This window comes from Dendropsophus ebraccatus, chromosome 3, assembly GCF_027789765.1.
Source record: "Dendropsophus ebraccatus isolate aDenEbr1 chromosome 3, aDenEbr1.pat, whole genome shotgun sequence".
In the NCBI taxonomy this organism is placed as follows: Eukaryota; Metazoa; Chordata; class Amphibia; order Anura; family Hylidae; genus Dendropsophus; species Dendropsophus ebraccatus.
This window is the reverse complement of record NC_091456.1, coordinates 8,787,501-8,814,957: the sequence shown is the minus strand read 5'-3', so window position 1 is coordinate 8,814,957 and position 27,457 is coordinate 8,787,501. Positions and strand designations below refer to the sequence as shown.

General features: G+C 45.9%; 1 protein-coding gene across 1 annotated transcript in view; it reads right to left on the bottom strand.

Annotated features, from left to right (window-relative positions):
* ALDH2 (aldehyde dehydrogenase 2 family member) overlaps positions 1 to 25,988 on the bottom strand; it is a 34,171-nt gene extending 8,183 nt beyond the window's left edge. The window contains exons 1-9 of the mRNA XM_069960802.1: positions 25,757 to 25,988; positions 18,380 to 18,484; positions 8,697 to 8,837; positions 7,779 to 7,858; positions 6,219 to 6,330; positions 5,187 to 5,315; positions 4,475 to 4,588; positions 1,790 to 1,892; positions 268 to 452 (exon numbers count right to left, since the gene is read on the bottom strand). Of these exons, the coding sequence (XP_069816903.1) occupies positions 268 to 452; positions 1,790 to 1,892; positions 4,475 to 4,588; positions 5,187 to 5,315; positions 6,219 to 6,330; positions 7,779 to 7,858; positions 8,697 to 8,837; positions 18,380 to 18,484; positions 25,757 to 25,885 (1,098 nt within the window). The 5' untranslated portion in view covers positions 25,886 to 25,988. The remainder of the gene's footprint in view (positions 1 to 267; positions 453 to 1,789; positions 1,893 to 4,474; positions 4,589 to 5,186; positions 5,316 to 6,218; positions 6,331 to 7,778; positions 7,859 to 8,696; positions 8,838 to 18,379; positions 18,485 to 25,756) is intronic.
* Positions 25,989 to 27,457: the final 1,469 nt, after the last annotated feature.

Genomic DNA, 27,457 nt, shown 5'->3' with positions numbered 1-27,457 from the left:
CGGACCAGCCGACTTGGTGAGGTTGGCGCTTACTTGCTCCTCACCATCGGCCCGTGTAATAGGCGCTTCACACAGAGTGAGGTTCAACGCCAAATTCTTATGTTACAAAAATGGATTTACTGATCTGTTCTGCAGGGGCCTAAGGGTCTCCCTGCATAGAAGGGTCAGTGCACTCCCATGGGTAAGGTCTGTGAACATTTATCACTGGGTAAATCATCTAAAATCAACCTATAGGATTTGTTCACCATTTTATTTTCAGTCCCTTACCTGGGGTCCTTGTTCTGTTTTGAAGTCAAATGGGTTCCCGACAATTCGGTTCTTTGCACGGTGAACACTTTTCTCCACAAATTTGTTGTAGATATCCTCCTGGACGTAGGTGCGAGAGCCGGCACAGCAACACTGTCCTTGGTTAAAGAAGAGGGCAAAATGGGCCTGCTCCACCGCATAGTCCACTGTGCAAAAAAAAAAAAAAAAATTAGGGTCTGTTCACACTGAGAAATTGAAGAGCAAAGTTTTTATTTGCTTGAAATTTCCTTTTCTTCACCTCTGGCGGAATTCGAGCAGAAAGCTGAAATTTCAAGCCCCAATGACTTCTATGGGATTTCTCTAGCGGAATTCACCCAGACGTGGTAGTTCTATGGGTGGAAAACGGATCCGCAGCAAAACATTCTGCACGTAACATCTGCCACGTGAACAACAGAGCGAAAATTCCATTGAACACAATAGGACATTGGTCTGTATGTATTTTACGGGTGCAATTTCAAGCAGAAAACACGTAAAATTAGGCGTGGATTCAGCCACTTCCTGGTCAGGACCTGGGTCATGACATGGCAGGCCCACTCAGCCAGTCAGCGGTGTAGGCGGGTCCCCACTCAGACAAGGAAGCGGGGACCGGATCTGGAGTGGGGGATAGTGGACCCCAGTGCTAGAGCCAGGGAGATAGGTGCATGTTGGCTCTTTTGAAAAAAATGTCTGACCCCGAACTTCTCCATTAATTGTGGATGGTCGCTATGTTTTGCCCAAGTTCTGCTATTACGTCTATTAGGACTGGGGAGGTGTCACTGCAGTAGTGTGAAGATTTAAAGGGGTACTCCTGGCTAGGAGGCTTTTCTGGCTAAGGCCGGGGAGGAGGTGGATAAGGCCAACGACGTCCACTTACCTCCATGGTTCCAGCACCGGGTCCCGGATCATGCTGCTCCAGTCGGCGCTGCCTGGCCACTTCCAACCCGCTTCCTGGTCTCTGACAAAGGATACCGCCTCTGCCACTGATTGGCGGGCAGGCTTGAAATGTCACGTCTTAAACCCGCGGCCAGGCATCGCGGACCAGAGCAGTGCAATCCGGGACCCGGCACTGGAAGTGGGGAGGTAAGTGGACGTCGTTGACCTCCTCCACAGCCATAACCAGAAAAGCCCCCTAGCCCGGAGTACCTCTTTAAACAGTTTCAGAACTCTCGGCATCATTATGAATGATGATGCCAGGAGCTGAAAACTCTGTTCCGTAGCTCATCGTCCGTATTTACCGGCCACACATGGATGCCTCCTTAGGCAAAAGACTGGGCAGTGCAGGGTCTATGTGTTCCATGCAACTAATTTACCCTGTTTAGTCAGTGCTGGAAAAGTAGGATAACATGAAACTTATTTATAAAAGCAGATTATCTATGAGGGACGATACGTAATTTTATAATCTGGTCCTGCAGATCAATCTGAGAACTAATCTGCATAGAAGTATATAGAGAAAAGCAGCGCTCTTCAAGATACTGTATGCAGAGTGACGGCTTAGGACACTTACAATCAGCGTCGGAGAATATGATGTTCGGGCTCTTTCCTCCCAGCTCCAGGGTGACCTTCTTCAGGTTGGACTGGCCGGCCGCCTGCTGGATTAAACGACCCACCTATGGTAGAGAATGATATACACCATTTATTTACTCTATTTGCCTTTATTTCTATCATTTGAAAACAAGTGGACCATCTGTAAGTGACGGGAGCAGCTGCCGGGTTAATGTGAGAACAAATAAGACTTATTCAGCTTGTTAATTCAGATAGATAATCTGTGACTGCGCCATTCCTAGAATTGTGCCTGTATCCAAACTAGTCAATATCGCATGAGGACCAAGAGAAAAACAAACATGGCCACCCATAGAATTTCCAAATGTAAAATTCTGCACGCCATTTAAAGGGGAACTCCAGCGAAATATATATATATATATATATATATATATATACATACACATTTACAGTGGTACCTTGGTTTAAAAGTAACTTGGTTTAAGAGCGTTTTGGTTTAAGAGCTCACAGTTTTTCAAAATTGTGACTTGGTGTAAGAGCATTGCTTTGGTTTAAGAGCTCCCTGTACTGGGTGGGAGGGCGAGTAGGGGAGGGGTATGGTCTGCATAGCGGGGTCTACAGCCCTGTACTCTGACCCAGGAAGTCTCCATCACCTTCCAAATCATAGCAGATCCACCTTAGGCTGGGGCTTGCATCAGAGGACAGGACTGTGGGGGTAAACTCTCCATAGCTGTAACCCCTCTCTCCCCGGACAGAGAGCGCTGCATGTATGTGCCCACATCTGTCCTGCTCATTCCTTCCTGCTCCCTGCAGTCTCTGTCCGCCCTTGTGTTTCCCATCCTCTCCATTCCTGTACAGTAACTTATAATATCACAGATTCTGCTGTTTCTGAATGTTTGTTTCATCTGTTTTACATGTTATTCAGAATAATAAATCATTATTTTTGGGGTGTAAGAGTGGATTTGGATTACAAGCGCCGTCCTGAAATGAATTATGCTCTTAATCCAAGACACAACTGTATATATATATATATATTTTTTTTTAATCAACTGGTGTCAAAAGTAATTTTACAAATCTTTATAACTTTCTATTTAAAAATCTCCAGTCTTCCAGTACTTATCTGCTGCTGTATGTCCTGCAGGAAGTGGTCTATTCTCTCCAGTCTGACACAGTGCTCTCTGCTGCCACCTCTGTCCATGTCAGGAACTGTCCAGAGCAACGCAAATCCCTAGAGAAAACCTCTCCTGCTCTGGACAGTTCCTGACATGGACAGAGGTGGCAGCAAAGAGCACTGTGTCAGACTGGAGAAAATAGACCACTTCCTGCAGGACATACAGCAGCTGATAAGTATTGGAAGACTGGAGATTCCTAAACAGAAGTAAAATACAATCCTTGATTAAAAAAGAATATATTTTTGCTGGAGTGCCCCTTTATTCAGACTCACAAATAAATGCTGACAACACAGAAGGGCAATGATAACTAGATACTATTGGGGTGAAGGTCAAATACTAAAAAGTGCCAGGTGCCAGTCTAAGTAGATCTCTTGTATGGAAGATGGAACCAATACACACAAACTGCAACAAACGTGAGGACTGAATACCAACTTGCAGCTGAAAGTCTTATCATACAGCGTATTACATAATGCACCGCCATGTCCGTCCCCTGTGACCTCTGTGCAAGGACAAAGGTCGTTTCCCTCTGCATTCTGATAACTTACACATTGCATTACAATTCTCTGCAAACATCAGAAGCTAAAAACCAGCACAAGTGATCATAAACCCGCGTAAAAGGCTGAAAGGATAGAAAAAAGCCTCCGCCAAATCGCAAATTTACAGCAGCTGCAACGTAAGGGGCTTCAGCAGCACAGAGGAGTACAATATGGAAGAGCGATTAACTCTTTACAAGACGCTCAGGCCTGTATGGCTGACGGAGAAACAGTAAAGCATTCCTAAAGTTATTAAAGATTCATAAAGTTATTAAAAATATCATTTGATCTTTTTTTTAAAAAAAAACTTTTCTGGGTTTGATGTGGGTTTGAGATCAGAATCAGAGATCAGAAATGGGATAATTAAAAAAAGTTAGGGCGATTACACAGGCGGCGATACAAAATATGTCTATTTATTTATTTATTTTATCCTTTCCTGTTCTGGACAGTTCCTGACATGGACAGAGGTGGCAGCAGAGAGCACTGTGTCAGACTATAAAGGCTACACCACTTCCTGCAGGACATACAGCAGCTGATAAGTATGGGAAGACACGAGATTTTTAAATAGAAGTAAATTACAAATCTATATAACTTTCTGAAACCAGTTGAATTGAAAAAGATTTTCGCTGGAGTACCCCTTTAACTATGTAATAGAGCCAGCAAATACTTGTTTGTCGTCAGATTGCGGCCTTTCAACCTGTCAAAAAATGCGGGTAACATGATGGCCGATTAAAGGAAGTCTATGCAGCCCTGGTCACACGATTATCCAGCCGTCCAATTATAGCCTTCAGATTTGAACTACGCAATCCTTTTGTTCTCAGAGAAAGAAGCCGCTAGAACTGCATGTAGGTGGCGGCTTACTTCTCCTTCCTCTTTCTCATTAAGAATGCAGGAACATTTGGCCATATTGAACATTCATGTGTCCGACAACATCTATTGCCACTTTTATAGAAAAGCTTCCGGGATAGATGAAGGTGAATTTACCTCTGTGGAGCCCGTGAACGCAACTTTATCCACATCCATATGAGAAGCGAGAGCGGCACCTGCTGTGGGTCCCATCCCAGGGATGATGTTCACCACACCGGGAGGGAACCCCGCCTGAGGGGAGAGGCAATAGGTTACTACAAGGGAAAATACAACAAGGCTTCACTATAGGACTCATTGTAATGGAAACGCTTAGAACAGGGGTACGGAACCTTGGTTCTCCAGCTGTTGCAAAACTACAACTCCCATCATGCCTGGACAGCCAAAGCTAAAGCTTTGGCTGTCCAGGCATGATGGGAGTTGTAGTTTTGCAATAGCTGGAGAACCAAGGTTTCCTACCCCTGTCTTAGATTCCCCACCAGGCGTCCGTACATAGACTCCTCCTGGGGGGGGGGGGGGTAGTCAGATGGCTGACGACAGCTGGCCTCCGTGGCTATTTATGGGTTAATCCTCCGGCCATACAAACAAGCCGCTTCGGAACCTGTTAACTGGTTTAACAAATAAATCTCATCCAATTTGACATCTATAATGTAAACCCCTATTGGGCTATAAACCAGTTAGCAGAGCGGCTGGACAGACACGGAATACAGGCTGCATTAGGCTTTCAAGGGTGATAGAAAAGGTCACGTCCAAGTTCTCCTCCTTATCATCACGCCCCATTGTTTTACTGAAGGAAATGACCCCAAGAATCGGAAAATTGGATAAAAATTACCTCCTTGACCAAGCTCGCAACATGGAGCGCAGTGAGCGGCGTCTGCTCAGCGACCTTCATGACTACGACATTGCCGGTGGCCAGGGCCGGGCCAAACTTCCAGGCGAGCATCAAAAGAGGGAAGTTCCACTACAAGAAAGAATATCAATTAGCTCTGCTACCTCCGCATCTGCTTACATGAAGTGTATTTAAAGGGGAACTCTGACAATCTTTTATTTCTTTCAATTCAACAGGTGTCAGAAAGTTATATAGATTTATAATTTACTTCTATTTCTACTAAAATCTCCAGTCTTTCAGTACTTATCATCTGCTGTATGTCCTGCAGGAAGTGGTGTATACTCCCCAGTCTGACACAGCGCTCTCTGCTGCCACCTCTGTCCATATCAGGGACTGTCCAGAGCAGGAGCAAATCCCCATAGAAAAAAAAAATCCTGCTCTGGACAGTTCCTGACATGGACAGAGGTGGCAGCAGAGAGCACTGTGTCAGACTGGAAGGAATGTATCATTTCCTGCAGGACATGCAGCAGCTGATAAGTACTGGAAGATTGGAGATTTTCAAATAAATTACAAATCTATAAAACTTTTTGACGCCAGTTGATTAGAGAAAAGATTTTGCTAAAGTTCCCCTTAAATTGGTTGTCAGAAAATGTTGTATTAGAATGTTTTTTTTTTAATATAGTTCTCTAGGTCCCTTACACTGCTACGCCTCACCGTGCTGTATGCCAGTCCCTTTGTATAACAGCTAGGTATACAGTTAATACAGCACTGTGAGGTGCAGCAGTGCAAGGGACCAGGGGACACTAAGCTCCGCCTCCTTGACTCTATCGGTCAGGAACACAAAGCTCCGCCTCCTTGACACTATTCACAGCCAGAATTAAAGGTATTTTTTTTACAAAAAAATTTAAAGACAGGCAACAAACACTATGTTCTGAATGCTTTTCATGGGAAATCCAGCAGTGTCGTCAGTTTGGTAGGAGTCAGGGGGTGACAAACTCGTTTACAATGACACGACAGGGACCGAGCAATGCCTACCGGGATGATCTGTGCACAAACTCCAACCGGTTCATGTCTGGTGTATGTGAAATAGTCTCCATCGGCTGGAATGGTTTTTCCGTGGCACTTGTCAGCCCATCCGGCATAGTATCTAAATGACAACATAAAAAGCATGAAGACAATATCCCACATTACAATGAAGCAAACTAAATACGTCGCCTTACAGGGACTTCGTTTTTTTTATTTGTTCTAACTCAAATAACAAAATATCGGAACTCTCGGCATCATGTATCATTATGATGCCAGGAGAGCCGAAAGTGTCTCTTACTGACCACCAATATGAGTTTTAAGACGGTTTGGTGGTTGTTGGATATGGAGCATATCCAACTGGGTGCAGACTTCAGTCCGATCCCAGTAGTTTAACCTTGTGGGTAAAAAAAAAAAAAAAAAAGTTTTTAAGGGTGGGTTTACATGTAGCCAATCGCAGGGGATTTCACGCTGCAAGTTCCGTAGCAAAATCCGTTGCGATTACCGTACTGTCATTTTGAATAGGATTACATACTGGCAGCTGATTTTTCGTTCTGCTGCGAGTATGTAAAGCCCCGCCCCCTTAACCCGAAGCGGCCCTAATAAAAGTTAAAATCACCATCTTTTCCATTTCTCAAATAAAAACATGTTTCATCTCGCCGAATGCAGAATTGTCTGAATTATTAAAATAAACCATTATTGATTCCGCAAGGTGATCAGTATAAACCAAAAAAAAACAAAAACAAAACACCAATATCCAAAATTGCTGATTTTTTTAAATATTATTTATCAGATAAAATAGAATAAAAGGCAAATACAATGTCCCATCCACCCGAGTCTGGTATAAAAACTACAGATCACTGTGCAAAAAAAAGAAAAAAAAAAAAAGCCCCCATATGTTGATTCAAAGCCATGGTTTTTTTTTTCCCTAAAAAGGTTTAATTTTTTTTTTTTTAACTTATTTTTCTAAGTTTGTAAAAAAGAGCAGAAAGTATATAAACTGCCAATCAATGTAATAGTACTGACCTACAGAACAAAGATTATAGATAAGTTTTATTGCAAAGTTAACAATGTGGGCGCAAAATCCCTTAATAGGTGCAAAACTGCAGATTTTTTTTTTAAAGTTTTTTTTACAAGTTTTTTTTTGTTTTATGAAAAAATGAAGAATATCATTAAAAAGGTCTATTAGCATAAAACTAGAGATGAGTGAATTGTTCAGACTTTTGGTCCAAAAGCAGTTCGCTCTCTCGTCATGCCTGTGATCCTGGCCGCATAGTTGATGTTGAAATCCCTGGAATATCCTGGCCGCATAATGGCGGGATCGCAACTATGCGGCCAAGATCACAGGCATGACGAGAGCGCCGATGCCGTCAGGACCAAAAGTCTGATGGTCCGCTCATCTCTACATAAAACCAGCCCTCATACGGCTCATTATATGGAAAAATTATACAAGTTATAACTCTTTGAGTGTGAGGAGACAAAAGTTTACCAAAAATCTTGTTCACGGGGAAGGGGCTAAATCTTTACGGGACTGTAGTTATAGGTCCGAAGGGAAGAAGTGAAAAAAATTACCTCAGAACTTTTACTGCAAGATCCAGATCCACCGTATAGGAGATCGCATAGGGCTTCCCATTGTCCAAGGTTTCCAAAGTCTGAGGGAAATACAGATCTGTTAGAGTACCCACGTAACCCACCTTAAAGGAGAAGTCCAGCATAAAATTTTATTAAAGTGTTGTATTGCCCCCCAAATGTTATACAAATCCCCAATATACACTTATTACGGGAAATGCTAATAAAGTGCTTTTTTCCTGCACTTACTACTGCATCAAGGCTTCACTTCCTGGATAACATGGTGATGTCACTTCCTGGATAACATGGTGATGTCACTTCCTGGATAACATGGTGATGGCACGACCCGACTCCCAGAGCTGTACGGGCTGTGGCTGCTGGAGAGGATGATGGCAGGGGGACACTGAGGGACACAGGACACTGGAGGGACACTGAGCATCCCCCTGCCATCATCCTCTCCAGCAGCCACAGCCCGCACAGCTCTGGGAGACGGGTCGTTACATCACCATGTTATCCAGGAAGTGACATCACCATGTTATCCAGGAAGTGACATCACCATGTTACCCAGGAAGTGAAGCCTTGATGCAGTAGTAAGTGCAGGGAAAAAGCACTTTATAAGTATTTCCCACAATAAGTGTATATTGGGGATTTGTATAACTTTTGGGGGGCAATACAATAATTAAATAAAAATTTTCACCGGACTTCTCCTTTAAAGGGCTTCACACAAGACACGGGGGATAGGATTTCCTGCATCTTCCCAGATCTACAATCACTTCATTACTATATACAAGGAGAGCAAAAAAGAGGGGAATTAGGTCATCGTAGTATATGGATATATTGGGGGTATCTGTTTAATACAAGCTGTATACAGCAATATTGGATTAGGTGACACTTAACCTCCTATGTTGCCTGTTTACTTACAGCCAGTGTGGTCCTGTCCCTCTCAATCAGATCTGCCAGCCTATGGAGCAGCACTCCCCTCTGTGAGGCGTCCATTGTTCTCCATGGTGATCCCAGTTTAAATGCTTGTCTGGCGGCTTTCACTGCCTTGTCCACATCGGCCTATGAGAGACAAGAATTATAGTCAACGGATTCACGGCGGCATTTAGACTAAATGAAAAAATACTCATGTTTTCCTGAATCAGTAATAAGGTGTTCAGTTCTCAAAGCAAATACGTATTGTACGGTTATCTATGGCGGCAACCACACCGGGTGCGGCTACACAGGGACTGGGGAATAAATCCAGATTAAGCCGATAAGAGAATTAAACAAACCCGTTATGACATGCGGAGTAATATAACCGCAGCTACATATTATAATCGTATTCAGGGCCGGACTGGGACTTAAAATCAGCCCTGGCAGTCAGACCCCAGCAGCCCACACACCATATCATGGATAGCCGTGTAAAATACGAGCTGTAGCAAATTCTGCTTCATTTTGCCGTGTCCCCACTACTCCCTTAAACATGTGAACCCCACCATCAGCACCTAAAAATAATGATATAACATAATCTGCTGTGGATTTGATGCGCATATTTATGCATTCATTTCAACTGATTAAATCAGAAGCATCAAATCCGCATTGGATTAGGTATGAACGTTCCCTTAAAGGGAACCTGTGGGGTCTATACCAAGTGCACAGCTGTAGATCCCAGCGTACAGGTCAGGGACTGGACCTTTAGTCCATTGTAAACCTCTATAATCATTCTTTCCATTACCAGCTGAAGTGTCACAGAGGTGGAGCCACAGCAGCACCTTCTGCCCCGCCCCTTCCTGCTCTGACTGATGGACATATAGGGTGGTGCTGCTGCGGCTGCTGTTGTGAAACTTTAGTTGGAAATGATAACGACAATTATATAAGTTTACACTGGACTAAAGTTCCTGTCAGTGATATCTCCCTCACACCTGTCTGCTGAGATCTACAGCCCTAGACCTGGATTCCCTTTAAAGGAGAAAAACATGGCCACCTTTTTCCAGAAACAGCGCCACACTCTTCTTCAGTTTGTGTGAGGTATTGCAGCTCAGTTTCATTGAAGTGAATGAAGCCAAGTTGTAATAACCATACACAGTCTGAGGGCAGGGGTGGTGCTGTTTTTGGAGAAAAGTTACTATATTTTTAAAATCCCTTTTATCCTGACTATGTCTGCACATCATATAATGGCGGTATAAGTAGTAAGGTTTTATTTATTAAAACGTGTCTGGTTGTAATCTCATGTGTAATCAAAGCTACATAATAAGCTGGTAGATAGATATTTCCTACTGGATATCTATCTATCTATCTATCTATCTATAGTATCTATCTATCTCCTATCTATCTATCTCCTATCTATCTATCTCCTATCTCCTATCTATCTATCGTATCTATCTATCGTATCTATCTATCTATCTATAAGAATTTTCTGTGCATGATAATACTGTCATAGTTAATAACACCAGGAAGCAAATATTATCACCACACTATACACCTTACTGCTATACTCTTACCAAGCAAACCCACCAATATTCCAATACTACCAGTATATAAGTAACAAATAATATCACCACACCATGAGCACGGCCATTACCACCACATAATGACTAATACCGCTTTACTGTGACTGAATACAATCCACTATATAAAACACTAATATTACCAATAATACGAGTAATACCATCACACCATGCCCACTACCCGCAGCATAAGGTGACTGGATAATACCACTATACTGGCACCAAATAACAGCCACTATAAAGACCAACATTCTCCCAGAACAGTGACCATAGAACACAGGTGTCACACTCCGGCCCTCCAGCTGTTACATCACTACAAATCCCATCATGACTGGACAGCTAAAGCATGATGGGAATTGTAGTTTTGCAACACCTGGAGGGACGGGTTTGACACCCCTGATACTGAGGTAGATCCCAGCTGTATAAAGGTTCTGAAGACCTTATAAGGGTCTATTTAAACAGAAAGATTATCTGCCAAAGATTTGAAGCCAAAGCCAGAAACAGACATCAAGTCATAAAGGAAAGCCTGAGATCTTTCCTCTTTTTAAGTCCATTCCTGGCTTTGGCTTCAAATCTTTGGCAAATAATCTGTCAGTTAATCTTTCTGTGTAAACGGACCTTTAGTGATATAGTGCAATTACATCCTGTCACTCACAGTAGGCGTCTTCTCTTCATGAAGAGACGTCCACTTTTCCTTTTCTTCTCCATCTATCTCCAGCCATCATGAGGGCCTCTCTGGCCAGGACTCCTCTCCACGGGATCTGCCAGACAGACATTTTAGGCTTCTTGCTCCAGCAACATCCTCATCTATACATCCCCCCCATATAGAATAACCCCCCCCCCCCCCGCTGTACATCCCCCATATAGAATACCCCCCCCTGCTGTACATCCCCCATATAGAATAGCCCCCCTGCATCCCCGCATTTAGAATAGCCCCCCCCCCCTCCTGTACATCCCCCCATATAAAATAGCATACCCTGTACATTCCCCCATATAGAATAGCCCCCCCTGCATCCCCCATAAAGAATAGCCCCCCCCTGCATCCCACCATATAGAATAGCCCCCCCTGCATCCCCTCATATAGAATAGCCCCCTCCTGTACATCCCCCCCATATAAAATAGCACCCCCTGTACATTCCCCCATATAGAATAGCCCCCTGCATCCCCCATATAGAATAGCCCCCCCCTGCATCACGCCATATAGAATAGCCCCCCCTGCATCCCCCTATATAGAATAGTCCCCCTGAATCCCCAATATAGAATAGCCCCCCTGCATCCCCACAATATAGAATAGCCCCCTGCATCCTCCTCCCATATAGAATAGCCCCCTGCATCCTCCTCCCATATAGAATAGCCCCCCTGCATCCCCCCCAATATAGAACAGCCCCCTGCATCCCCCTCCTATATAGAACAGCCCCCTGCATCCCCCTCCTATATAGAATAGCCCCCTGCATCCCCCTCCTATATAAAATAGCCCCCTGCATCCCCCTCCTATATAGAATAGCCCCCCTGCATCCCCCTCCCATATAGAATAGCCCCCTGCATCCCCCTCCTATATAGAATAGCCCCCTGCATCCCCCTCCTATATAAAATAGCCCCCTGCATCCCCCTCCTATATAGAATAGCCCCCTGCATCCCCCTCCCATAAAGAATAGCCCCCTGCATCCCCCTCCCATAAAGAATAGCCCCCTGCATCCCCCTCCTACATAAAATAGCCCCCTGCATCCCCCTCCTATATAAAATAGCCCCCTGCATCCCCCTCCTATATAAAATAGCCCCCTGCATCCCCCTCCCATATAGAATAGCCCCCTGCATCCCCCTCCTATATAGAATAGCCCCCTGCATCCCCCCTCCCATATAGAATAGCCCCCTGCATCCCCCCAATATAGAATAGCCCCTGCATCCCCCTCCCATATAGAACAGCCCCCTGCATCCCCCTCCCATATAGAATAGCCCCCCCCTGCATCCCCCTCCCATATAGAATAGCCCCCCCCCTGCATCCCCCTCCCATATAGAATAGCCCCCTGCATCCCCCTCCTACATAAAATAGCCCCCTGCATCCCCCTCCCTATATAAAATAGCCCCCTGCATCCCCCTCCTATATAGAATAGCCCCCCTGCATCCCCCTCCCATATAGAATAGCCCCCTGCATCCCCCTCCTATATAGAATAGCCCCCTGCATCCCCCTCCCATATAGAATAGCCCCCTGCATCCCCCTCCCATAAAGAATAGCCCCCTGCATCCCCCTCCCATATAGAATAGGCCCCTGCATCCCCCCAATATAGAATAGCCCCTGCATCCCCCTCCTATATAGAACAGCCCCCTGCATCCCCCTCCCATATAGAATAGCCCCCCCCCTGCATCCCCCTCCCATATAGAATAGCCCCCCCCCTGCATCCCCCTCCCATATAGAATAGGCCCCTGCATCCCCCCAATATAGAATAGCCCCTGCATCCCCCTCCTATATAGAACAGCCCCCTGCATCCCCCTCCCATATAGAATAGCCCCCCCCTGCATCCCCCTCCCATATAGAATAGCCCCCCCCTGCATCCCCCTCCCATATAGAATAGCCCCCTGCATCCCCCTCCTACATAAAATAGCCCCCTGCATCCCCCTCCTACATAAAATAGCCCCCTGCATCCCCCTCCTATATAGAATAGCCCCCTGCATCCCCCCTCCTATATAAAATAGCCCCCTGCATCCCCCTCCTATATAAAATAGCCCCCTGCATCCCCCTCCTATATAAAATAGCCCCCTGCATCCCCCTCCTATATAGAATAGCCCCCTGCATCCCCCTCCCATAAAGAATAGCCCTCTGCATCCCCCTCCCATAAAGAATAGCCCCCTGCATCCCCCTCCCATAAAGAATAGCCCCCTGCATCCCCCTCCCATATAGAATAGGCCCCCCTGCATCCCCCCAATATAGAATAGCCCCCTGCATCCCCCTCCCATATAGAATAGCCCCTTGCATCCCCCCAATATAGAATAGCCCCCTGCATCCCCCTCCCATATAGAATAGCCCCCTGCATCCCCCTCCCATATAGAATAGCCCCCCTGCATCCCCCTCCTATATAGAATAGCCTCCCCCTGCATCCCCCTCCCATATAGAATAGCCTCCCCCTGCATCCCCCTCCCATATAGAATAGCCTCCCCCTGCATCCCCCTCCCATATAGAATAGCCCCCTGCATCCCCCATATAGAATAGCCCCCTGCATCCCCCATATAGAATAGCCCCCTGCATCCCCCTCCCATATAGAATAGCCCCCTGCATCCCCCCCCATATAGAATAGCCCCCTGCATCCCCCTCCCATATAGAATAACCCCCCTGCACCCCCCATATAGAATAGCCCCCCCTGCACCCCCCATATAGAATAGCCCTCCCTGCACCCCCCATATAGAATAGCCCCCCTGCATCCCCCCCATATAGAATAGCCCCCCTGCATCCCCCCATATAGAATAGCCCCCTGCATCCCCCTTCTATATAGAATAGCCCCCTGCATCCCCCTCCCATATAGAATATCCCCCCTGCATCCCCCCCAATATAGAACAGCCCCCTGCATCCCCCCAATATAGAATAGCCTCCCCCTGCATCCCCCTCCATATAGAATAGCCCCCCTGCATCCCCCTCCCATATAGAAAATCCCCCCTGCATCCCCCCCAATATAGAACAGCCCCCTGCATCCCCCCAATATAGAATAGCCTCCCCCTGCATCCCCCTCCATATAGAATAGCCTCCCCCTGCATCCCCCCCATATAGAATAGCCCCCCTGCATCCCCCTTCTATATAGAATAGCCCCCCTGCATCCCCCTCCTATATAGAATAGCCCCCCTGCATCCCCCTTCTATATAGAATACCCCCCCCCCTGAATCCCCCCATATAGAAAATCCCCCCTGCATCCCCCTCCTATATAGAATAGCCCCCTGCATCCCCCTCCTATATAGAATAGCCCCCCCTGCATCCCCCTCCCATATAGAATAGCCCCCCCGCATGGCCACATATGAAGGGGTTAAAAAAACAAAAAAAACAAACAAACATTCTCACCTCACCTCGATCCCCAGCAGCTTCTTCCTCGGCTGGATGTTCGGTCCACGGCAGCTCCTCTCCTCTCTCTTCTCCAGGTCCTCAGCGGCGCGTCAGGGAAGTGACGTCACCGCTGGGGGCCTGGTGGAGGTGGCTGCAGACGTGCCTGTGCGCGGCACGTCTGCGGCCCTCGGCACTTGGGGGGGGGGGGATCAGGCGGGGCGGAGACACGCCACCGCAGCCCCCTCCCGCCACCACAGCCCGCTCACCTCGAACCGGCTGGCCCGCTCCTGACGTGCTCCTGCAATCAACGAGGGGCCGATGCGGCCGGCCGCATCGGCCCCACATTGATTGGATTGGAGGAGCACGTCAGGAGAGGGCCGCAGCGGTAATTTTTTAATTTATTTTATTTCCATTGTGCGGCCCCCGGGCTGGTAATCTGGCCAGCCCAGCGGGCATTTGCCCGCCTTGCCAGATTACCAGTCCGGGCCTGATCGTATTTCATCTCTCGTATTTCATTGTGATTACACAATAACACTACGGACCCAAAGCAACAAAAGTTGGTGATACCCCGGGCAGATGGCATGATACAGTTTGAGGCTTCATTCACACACACCGGATCCGCAGTGGATTTCACGGTGTGAATTCGCAGCGAAATCTGTTGCGGATCCCGTGTCTGTAATTTTCTATGAGATTACATACTCGAGTATATAAGTGACAGCTCCCTTAACCCCCCACCCGCCGGAGGATAGTTTACCTGCCTGCTTCGAAGGTTCCAGGTGTTCGGATGCCCCACTCAGCCAATCCGTGGCTGCGGTGGGGTAGCACACTAATTGGCAGCACACTGAATCCGCTGCGGATCCAGTGTGTGTGTGAATCTAGCCTAAAAGGGTTATCCAGCGCTACAAAAACATGACCACTTTCTTCCAGAAACAGCACCGCTCTTGCCTCCAGGCCAGATGTAGTTTGCAATTAAGCTCCATTCACTTCAATGGAACTGAGTTACAAAACCTGCACCCAAACTGGAGACAAGAGCGGTGCTGTCTCTGAAAGAAAGTGGCCGCTAAAACCACCACTCACATATTGGCAATCCCTGGACCCTCATTAAAGACTCCCTTGAAATTAAATAAAATAAAAATAAAAAAAAAAATCAGGAAGGGAGGGGTGTATGGGAACATAATAAAAAGAGTATACTTACCCATCCCCTTGCCGCTCAGGTTCGGTTTGCTCATCTCTACACCCTACTAGAAATATTTGGTCTAGCGGTGGGTCTGTGTATAAGAGGTGGGTCTGTGTATAAGAGGTGGGTCTGTGTATAAGAGGTGGGTCGTGACAATGTCAGTACCCACCTCGCACAGCCTCAACCCGTCCTGCTCTCCAGCCGCCACTGTATCTTCAGACCACCTGCCTCCTCCAGAACGATTGACAATGGCGGCCAGAGAGAGAGAGGTGGGCTGAGGTTGTGCTGGGCAGGCATTGACAGCATCTTAGACCCACCTCTGTGACACTGTCAGCCCGGAATAAAGATTCCTTTTACTGAAGGCGCTGGATCACAGAGCATCACCAGAGGTAAGTATGCACTGCCCGTGTGATCGCCATCTGGAATCTGGCAGAATAGATATTTGCATTATCGGTGCTTCGAGTTTCCCTTGAAATGGACCAAATGAAGTCATCCGTTTGGCACTCTTCACTATGTTCTGTTGCTTATACAAATGTATATGATAATTTTACAATTAAAATGCACTATTGACATAGTTAATCTATGGTTTTTGCGCCCATTTTTTTGGATGCAGTCGAGGCCGGTTCTATTTATAAAACAGTACTCGAATATTTTTTATAAGCTATTTCTTTTAAGTATTCACCCAAAAATTTGCACACACATTTTTTTTCACCCAATTTTATAATTTACACATAAAAAAAAAAAATATGCACAAACAGGTGCAGGCCTACATCTGGTTCTAGATCTCTTGTGGTTTATCATTTTCTCTCCGTCACCATTTCCCCATCTTTTCTCTTTCTCGTTGTTTAGGTTGTTTCCTTCTCTTCCGCACATCGAGATGACATTACCCTGTTCTTACACTTCATTATCCAGCTAATCCCAGATTAGCGGCTCTTTAAATAGTAGCGGAAAACAAAATTAACACAAAAGATGCGTTCGTGATCTTTGCACCTAGACCAGATGGAAAGCAGCGACACAAAGCAGATTACGGGTAATCGGACACATCTGGTCACCAATCACAAAAAAAAAAAAAAAAAAACGCTCGACGGGCGTCACGCAGTAAGAGGAAAGGTTAACAATGGAATCTATCCACTTACAATAATCCAGGATTCTACCACATTCAGCAACACATTACAGGCCGAGGCAGCAGGAGATTCGTTATGTCATAAGAACTATTGCTGAGAAGTACAGAGATGTGACCGGGGTGGGTTTAATGGTAAGAATGGTGTGCCCGCCACGCGCGTGATGGTGGACCAGCCCGCCTTGCCCGTGATGGTGGACCAGCCCGCCCCGCCCGTGATGGTGGACCAGCCCGCCCCGCGCAGAGAAGAATCCATTACTTGCCTTCCCCATCCGCAAAATGGCAGACGTGTGAATGCCCCCCACGGGTTTATTCATGTGTCAGTATATTTTTTTTTACTCCGCAAATTTGAATCTGCAATTTATCATCCCCAACCTGTACATTTCCACCTGTAGGGCATCTGTATTTTATGCTGCATCCTATTGGTGCGTCCGTGGAGGAATTTTAGTCCGCACTAGGGCCTGTCCTCTTTCTTTGTGGCACTGATCACAGCCCTGTACACACCTACAGATGTGTGAATGGGGCCATTGAAATACACTGACCCTACAGAATTGCGGATGTGTGAATAGGGCCTAGAGAGGTGTGTCTTATAATGTGCTGGCTATACCTAGTGCATAGTGATGCTGCATACAGAGCCGTCAAACATCAGAACGCTTTATGCTGACACTGAGGAGTCTTGGCTTGTTCCAACTGGTGGATCTTAAACAATTAAACATAGCACCTGCTTGTAGCTAGCCACATGTACAAGAACACAAGGATAGTGTAAGTGGAGGCAAGCTATTAGTGCAAGAAGTGTACGCTTTGTTGCCTCCTGCACATTTAGATAATAGAAGTCTATGGAGCCTGGATTATATTGGATTAATCTGTAAACTAGAGACTGAAGCGTAACGCTCTGCCCTTCATCCGGCTATATCTAGCTGTTACAGAGAAGCTGAACAGAATGATGTATCACTTACATTGTTCTGTGCAGCTGATCCAGAGATCTCCTCCTGAGTAACATGGACAATAAGTAGTCCTCTCCATTATGTGCATGAGCACAGTAGTCCTGGATATTCATGAGAAGCAGAAAACTCCCCACACCAGCTGCTGATTGGCAGTTATCTATCCATGCTGTGTATAGGCAGTCACCTGTCAATCAGCAGCTAGAGGGCGGGGAGAGGGGTGTGGCAATAATCCTATTCTCCTGCATATTAGGAGAACGGCTGAACAGAATGATGTCAGTAATACACCGATCTGTTCATCATTTCTGTCACTAATTTACGCTGCCGTCATTAAGGGTTGCATAAACCTAGTGAGAGATTCCCTTTAAGAAACGCTTTAGTATTTACTTCCCAATTTCTATGTAAAAATGTCTGGATTTCAGGTAAGTGCAAAAAAACTGAAGAAAAAAAAATCTGTTTGGCCACCGTGACTGCAGAATGAAGTAACAATGCTGTAGATTTCACAACCCCATGAATTGCTGCCAATGCCAAAAGCGTTCCTGAAATCCAGTCTGACGTTCACTTCTGTTTGCACGGACGGCTTTGTTACACGGACGTTATCTATTTATCTCCTCACATTTCTACCATTTGTTGCTTCACTTACAGAAAAAAAAGAATTCAAGACTGGACTAGATGTTTGCACAGCGAATACTTTGGATGGCGATTACTCTGTATAGTTATACAAGAAATAAACAATACAAGAACTATTGGCCGCTATCCCAGAAACTAGAGGATGGCAATGCAGAACTGTGGACTTGGAATGCTATATATATTATATATATATATCTCACAACAATGTGCACTTTGTACTTACTTTATCCGCCTCTGCTACATGACAGATGACCTCCCCTGTGGACGGGTTGATAGTGGGGAAAGTCTTCTTGCTGGCCGCATCTTGAAATTCATTGTTTATGAAGAGCTGGAAAGAGAGAACATTTAAATATCAGGATGCAGTTATGTATTTAAAGGGGAACTATCAGCAGTTCAGACGACTCTAACCTGCTGATATGTCCCTATTGTGCACGGGGTGCCGAGGAGGACCGTATGTCTCTAACCTTCATCCTCTGTGCCGTTCCCGTGCTGTTAGCAGTATAAAAGTAGGTATGAAGGACCGTTAGGAGCACTGCTCCGCCCCCAGAGTATCGGGGAAGTGCTCCTAATGGTGCTCCGGACCGAGGATTACACTGCTAACAGCACCAAAACGGTGCCGAGGAGGAAGGTAAGAGACATACCTTAAGATTGTTTAATAGAAGTAAATGACAAATCTCTGGCACCAGTTGATTTGAAAGTAAAAACGTTTTGGTGAACAGCCCCTTTAAAAGTGATCTCCTAGAGTATTTATTTTTTAATTACTAACGAGTGTTTTAAGAACCTGTAAAAAACGGTCAGGGCCGGCAACATAATCAATGCTGCCCGGCCTCCTGCTCGCTCAGCTGTCAGCTAGTGTCTCTGATTGCAGATCAGTAACCAGTTTATGTCTGGAAGAAACTATGTAGGGGCTGTGATCTAGGGTTAAGTCTTTGGTTCAAATCCCCTGATTGACGTGAAATAGAGCTCTTTGGGGGGGTTTCTTGTCATTATTGTATCATTGTTAAGGCTATGTTCACACACAGTATTTTTGTCAGTATTTTGCAACCATAACCAGTTTGAAATCACAGAAAGGCTATGTTCACATGCAGTTGAAATTGAGTGGATGGCAGCCATTTAATGGCAAATAATTACTGTTATTTTAAATCAACAGCCGATATGTGCCATTAAATGACGGCCATCCGCTCAATTTCAACAGTGTAGCCTTTCTGTGTTTTCAATCCACTATACACTGAGTGTTTCTTTTAGACAAACTGCCTACGGAGGACTGATCTGCAATCAGAGACACTAGCTGACAGTTGAGCGAGCAGGAGGCCGGGCAGCACTGATTATTCAAGAAAAAAAGGGAGGAGGAAGGAGTGGTAGATGTGCCAGAGTGCGGCAGGAACAACTCCTCTTTGCCTCTTCAGTAAAGTAGGAGATGTGAGATTCTGTATAATCCACTGTTACCAAAAGGCATCATGCTCACTAGGGGACTGCCAGCTACAGCACACTAAGCATCTTAGGTAGGGACAAGGAGCTGACAGAATCCCTTTAATCTTTACACACGTTCTTGTTATATAGCAGTGACCTTTTGCCTGAATCTGCCATATACGTTCCTAGTTATTCTCCACTTTTTTAATATTATTTTTTAACTCCCATTCCAGTTTAACCAGTTCTCTAGTTATAACGCCCAGTGGAAAGCGTGTACTTGTTTAGCTGTAATGTTGTCCATGACAAGGCCCGACTAGTTTTTAGCTTAAAAGGAGCCACGTCTTCTCCAGATGTGTCAGTTTTAGTAAATACTTATATTCCAAGTGCTCTTTTGCTGTCCGTTTAAAGGGGAATGCCACCGAAAAATTGTTTAAATTATATAGATTTGTAAATTATTTCTATTTAAAAATCTCCAGTCTTCCAGTACTTATCAGCTTATTAGCTGCTGTATGTCCTGCAGGAAGTGGTGTATTCTCTCTAGTTTGACACAGTACTCCCTGCTGCCACCTCTGTCCATGTCAGGAACTGTCCAAAGCAGCAGAGGTTTTTTTTGTTTTGTTTTTTAAAGATATTTTATTAAAGGTTTTTTGTTATAACTGTATAAGCATTAATTTGGTACATTAAGAATGGTGTACATCAATCAGGGGAGGTTTTCTATGGGGATTTGCTGCTGCTCTCGACAGTTCCTGACATGGACAGAGGTGGCAGCAGAGAGCACTGTGTCAGACTGGAAAGAATACACCACTTCTTGCAGGACATACAGCAGCTGATAAGTACTGGAAGACTGGAGACTTTTAAATAGAAGTAATTAACAAATCTATATAGCTTTATGGTACCAGTTGATTTGAAAAAAATAAAATAAATAATGTTCACCGGACTAGCCCTTTAACGTTAAAATTCTTTACATCCGTCACAATCTGTTTTCTATTGACCTAGATTAGCAAGACTCTCACCTGGTGGTGTTGTGCGAGAAATGAGGCACAACCCTCCAAGTGTATAAGGTGAGCGGTAATATCACAGTCCGCTGCCTTCATGTGTAGCCCATGAACGGGGTTTCCTCCACTGCAAAAATGGAACACAAGTGCCAACCGGAACATCCAAGAACGGTTAAAACTATGTAATAAAATTCATAAAACACTACGTGTTTCAAGGCCGGACCAGCCTTTTCCTCAGGGGTCCCGACACGAGGAAGAAGCCGATCCAACCTTGAAACGCGTAGTGTTTTATGAACCTTATTACATAGTTTTAATCGTTCTTGGATGTTCCGGTTCTGAAGCCCTGCGCCCGGCACCTGTGTCCGGTTTTTGGAGTGGAGGAATCGCATTGTTAAAAGATGTCAGGCATTTCTGGCACTGCTCATCTTTAGAAAGGGGGAGGGGGGGGGGGGAGACTTTTTAGGGTCCTTTTATATAGACAGACAGGGGGGCCGAGCAAACAAGCAGCGATCAGCAAGATCGACACTCAACTGCAGTGCCTTTACACGGCACAATTAATGACCTGGCTGCCCGAACAATCGCTGTATCGTTTGTGTGGCCATTTAAAAAGGGAAACTGACAGCAGGGATCTGCCTAAATGTCTACAAGCATTGCATATGTACCGCCTGCGCTGCTAGTGATCCGGCATCTTCACCTTCTTTATCCCGGTCTGTGACACTGTCAGCTCCAGTCCTGCTGTCTATAGCACGGCCGGGATAAAGAAGGAGAAGATGGCGGATCACAAGCAGCGCAGGCGGTTAGTACGCCCGGCTTGTTGGCATCTGGAAACTGTCAGCACAATCTGCAAATCTCTGCTGTCAGTTTTCCTTTGTCCGCTGCACATTTCCTGTTTACACAAGAAAATATGTGGACGTTAACAATGTATTCTAAATCCTGCTCTAAACGTGATCAGCCGAGGATCAGATTTACCCCGTCCTCAGCTGATCTCTGTCACGGGCTGATTATTGGCCAAAGGAGTGGTTCTAGCAATACACCCTGCCGATAATCCGTCCGTGTAAAAGGCCCTATGAATGTCTAACATGTACAATGGGTTCATCCAGAAGGCAGATATAATGGGATTTCTGCCGGCTACGGCGCTCGTGATGCTCAACAGATACGTTTGTAACCAGAAGGATAAAATCACAATTCTGTCACAAGTTTAAACCCGCGCTGAGAAAAGAACAGCAACGTCCACACAGTCAGGGGCCTATTACACTGGACGATTATCGCGCTGAACATCATTGTATCCTTTGAATTTAGACGATAATCGCTCCTTGTAATTGCAGGAAACGATTGAAAAATCGTTTGTGTGTCATCGATCGTTCATTTAGACCTGACCCTAAAATCATCGCTAATCGTTCGCTGTAATTCCGCATTCGTTCGCTAATCGTTCAGTGTAATTGCCCATTGTTCTATCACCGATGTGACCGATCGTAGTAATTATCATAACTAACGACCATCGTTCTGTGTAATATGGAGAACGATTTCAGGTTAACGATTAACAATCTCGTTTGTGATAATTTATCGTTAGTCTTTAATTGTTAAAAATCAAGCTGTCTGATGCTGCGTTTACACGGAACGATTATCGCTCGAACTTTCGCAATAACGATCACATTTGAGCGATAAGCGTTCCATGTAAACACAGCGAACGATCAACAAGAAATCGCTCATTTTGATCCTTCAACATGTTCTCAAATTGTCGTTCGGTAAAAATTTGCAGCCGCTTTGTGTAAACAGTCTTTCAAAGATTCACCCTATGTGAAAGATGGGCTTAAGCCATCTTAAAAACGATCGCAATAACGATTTTTGTTACGAATTTTCTAACGATTTATTCGTCTAAACACTGATCGTTATAAAAACCAAATTGTTGCTTCAAAAACGTTAAAGGATCAATTGGCCGAATTATCGCTCCGTGTAAACGCAGCATAATAGGACGCTCCTTACTTATTTGCACAAAGCCTAAAAATAAATGGATTCGGCGCAGGTCTACCATGTTCTTCCCCTATAGTACAGACCCGCAGATCCGATTACGCAGCATTGTTTTTTTTGTTTTGTTTTTTACCTTAAGTGACACGGGGAGGAATGGGAGCCAGAGACATTATAGAGAGCTTCGCCTTCTACAATACAATAACTTTTTTCCTTTGTCCCCTGGGGCTGCGGCCTCTACAGGGCGCCATCGCTCATTTCTCCCATTACGTCTAACATAGTCACCTATCATTATGTTTTTTGAGCGTGGACGGAAACCAGAGAACCCGGAGGAACCCCGCACAAATACCGGGAATGGATACACATTTATGCATATTCCAAAAAAAAACAAAAAAAAACACAAATGCATCCGTTTTTTCCATTAGACAGACTGCAAAACCGCAGTGTGAACCTGAACCTGGCCTAAATGCCTGTGCTGCAGATCAACATGCCTGAGCCTTTGTTACATGGGGAGATAAGCCGTTATCAGATTAGCAGGAAAATAAATATTTGGCCGGCCTCGGTGTGCAGGTGTATGGGGAAGAGGACAAGTAGGTTTAGGGTGGATTACATATACAACACCAATGGCGAATATGACATTTTTTAACCCTTGTGGAGCCTCTTAAATCATGTGGGGTAAAAAATAGGATAAAATTAGGTGGAAAACTAACTTCAGTATGGGCTGGGGTGAGGTATCATGTATCCATATGGTACCATAGAAGCCATATGAGCACTTGTTTATATCAGCTGTCTCAGAAGGGAGGGGGAGGAGGGGGAGACAGAGAGAAAACCTCACACACAGATTTTTGTGTCTTCAGCAGAAAGCAGCAGCTGAGGACTGGGGGAAGGAGACTGAATAGATAATAACAAGTGTGGAGGGAATTGTTAGTCTCACCATGGGCAGCAACATATCAAAAGTTATGTTTGAGTGGAATAGCCCTTTAACATCGGCTTTAGGCCAGGTTCACACATATCAGGTGGTCCGGCATCTTTTAACAGAAACTGATGCCAAATTGGCAAAATTACATCCATCGTCATGTGGCATCCTACGCTCTTTTGTTCTATTACCCATCAGTTACTGTGAGATGCGTTCTTCCATCCCTTGTGTCTGGCAATGCGGTGTCCAGACACTAGTGCCCGATCGTTTGGACTGTTCTATTCAAATGAATGGCATCAGTTCAAAGTCAGTTTTCCAGAGCTGGAAGATGAAATATGAAGCGGATCTGTCAGACAACATTCTCTAAACCCGAACACTTTGTATTTGAATCCGGCGGCTGCAGAAGTTGGATGCCGCCCTAGGGAGTCCTGGAAAACATGGATACAGTCATAGGAAATAGATACATGGATACAGTCATAGGATATGGATACATGGATACAGTCATAGGATATAGATACATGGATACAGTCATAGGATATGGATACATGGATACAGTCATAGGGCATATCTGTTTTCCAGGACTCTCTAAGGCGGCATCCAGCTTCTGCAGCCGTGGGATTCAAATACAAACGGTTCAGGCTCAGAGAATGTTGCAGAACCTGAACAGTCTGACAGATCCCCTCAGCACTAGTGCCGACCCAACAAGATGATCAGAAGTGTTCATGAAAAAATACCATTGTAGATGCAAAATACTTATGAGATCAGCCTGACGCTGTACACACTGACAGAGGTGTCAGACCGCCCCTCCAGCTAGTGCAAAACTGCAATTCATGGCATGCCGGGCTCTAACAGCTGGAGGGCCGGAGTCTGACACCAGTGACTTAGAGCATAGTAGAGAGGTGACTGCTCACAGTGCTGATCAGGGGGGACACACAGAGCACAGATCAGGGGGGGGGGACACAGAGCACAGATCAGGGGGGACACACAGAGAGCACAGATCAGGGGGGACACACAGAGCACAGATCAGGGGGGGGACACAGAGCACAGATCAGGGGGGGGACACAGAGCACCGAGCACCCAGATCAGGGGACACACAGAGCACCGTGCACCCAGATCAGGGGACACACAGAGCACCGAGCACCCAGATCAGGGGACACACAGAGCACCGTGCACCCAGATCAGGGGGGGACACACAGAGAGCACAGATCAGGGGGGGACACACAGAGAGCACAGATCAGGGGGGACACACAGAGAGCACAGATCAGGGGGGACACACAGAGAGCACAGATCAGGGGGGACACACACAGAGCACAGATCAGGGGGGACACACACAGAGCACAGATCAGGGGGGACACACACAGAGCACAGATCAGGGGGGACACACACAGAGCACAGATCAGGGGGGACACACACAGAGCACAGATCAGGGGGGACACACACAGAGCACAGATCAGGGGGGACACACACAGAGCACAGATCAGGGGGGACACACACAGAGCACAGATCAGGGGGGACACACACAGAGCACAGATCAGGGGGGACACACACAGAGCACAGATCAGGGGGGACACACACAGAGCACAGATCAGGGGGGACACACACAGAGCACAGATCAGGGGGGACACACACAGAGCACAGATCAGGGGGGACACACACAGAGCACAGATCAGGGGGGACACACACAGAGCACAGATCAGGGGGGGACACACAGAGAGCACAGATCCAGGGGGGACACACACAGAGCACAGATCCAGGGGGGACACACACAGAGCACAGATCCAGGGGGGACACACACAGAGCACAGATCAGGGGGGGACACACAGAGAGCACAGATCAGGGGGGACACACAGAGAGCACAGATCAGGGGGGACACACAGAGCACAGATCAGGGGGGGACACACAGAGCACAGATCAGGGGGGACACACACAGAGAGCACAGATCAGGGGGGACACACACAGAGAGCACAGATCAGGGGGGACACACACAGAGAGCACAGATCAGGGGGGGACACACAGAGCACAGATAGGGGGGGGGACACACAGAGCACAGATCAGGGGGGGACACACAGAGCACAGATCAGGGGGGACACACAGAGCACAGATCCGGGAAGTATAAGGGGATGGTGGGCGGTGGTCTGCGTGCAGCTTATCACAATGCAGAACACACACATATATATATATATATATATATATATATATATATATATATATATATATATATATATATATACACCGCACACTCCACCTCGCTCCGATCTCTGCCCCTGCACCGATCCCGACCTCCAGTCCCCACTGCCCGATCGGGGGGCATTACCTGGGTATACTGGACGTCTGGCCTCTGGATGGGGGCAGGGATGGCGGCAGCCGAGAATCTGCCAATCTGGATGCCCAGAGGAGCCTGTTTGGCCCTGGAGCACAATCTCCCCAGCACAGCACGGAGCATGGTGCAGCCGATCAGCCGATCCCCGTACACAGCCCGTCCGCAGAACAATGCAGCAGCCCGGACACTCAGCTGTCCACGACGGGAAGAAACTTCTGCAAAGTTCTGATGTTTTTTATCTCAGGCCACACCCCCTGTCATGGGAGGGGAGGAGCTCTGGCTGCGGGCCAATCACCGCGGGGGATAAAGCTGGAAGCGACCAATAGGAAGATAAGAATAGCCCCTCCCCTCCCGGGATCTGCTGATACAAAGCCGCTGTCTCCTCAGGGCTGATGTATATAAGGGGCAGAACACTGGGAGACGGCAGCTGCATCGTCTGTATCAGGGATGGGGCCCTCAAGACTACAACTCCCATCATGCCTGGGTGATGAGAGCTAAAGCTTTGGCTGTCCAGGCATGATGGGAGTTGTAGTTTTGTAACAGCTGGAGGGCTGCAGGTTCCCCATCTCATATTCTGCCCCTTGGATGCTGCTGGACTCCTGATATCCAGTTCTCTCCGATCAGTCTTGTGTCACGGTTTCTGATAAGGTTATTGACACGATTTCTGCATAAAAAACAAACAAACAAACATGCAGTTATTAGCCAACTGAACATATCCTTAACCCTTTGAGGACCAGGCCCAAAATGACCCAGTGGACCGCGCAAATTTTGATCTTAGTGTTTCCGTTTTTCCCTCCTCCCCTTCTAAGAGCTCCAGCACTCTCAGTTTTTTATCTACAGGCCATGTAAGTGCTTGTTTTTTACAGGAATAGTTGTACTGTGTAATGGCGTCTTTCATTTTACCATAACATGTATGATGGAATCCCAAATATTATTATTTATGAAGATATAAATAGGTGAAATCGTAAAAAAGAATGCAATATGGTAACGTTTGGGGGGTTCCTGTGTCTATGTAATGCACTATATGGTAACAGCGACATGATACTATTATTCTATAGGTCAGTACGAACACAACCATATGCAGGTTACACAGATTCTCTAATGTTATATATATATTTTTTTTTATGAAATCCTTTTTTTTGGCAATTAAATATTAATAAAATAGGCCTATTGTGACGCTTATAACGGTTTTATTTTTTCACCTATGAGGCTGTATGGGGTGTCATTTTTTCCGCCATGATATACCATATTTGTGAAGATCAGATGTTTTGATCACTTTTTATAAATTTTTTTTATATATATAATGTAACATAAAATCCGTAATCCGCGCACTGTTTTTCCTCTTTTCGTGTACGCCGTTCGCAATGACGCTTGTTATATTTTAATAGATCAGACAATTACGCACGCTACGGTATATTATATGTTTATTTATTTATTTTTTATGTTTTATTTACATAATGGGAAAGGGGGGGGATTTAGACTTTTATTGGGGGAGGGGCTTTGGGGTAGTGTGTTAGTGATTTTTAACTTTTTTTTTTTTTTTTACACATTTTAAGTCCCTTTTGGGGACTTGTACATACAATACTTTTATTTTCTACACTGATCATTGCCATAGGCATAGCATTGATCAGTGTTATCAGCGATCTGCTCATTGAGCCTGCCTGTGCAGGCTCAGAGAACAGAGCGCCGATCGGA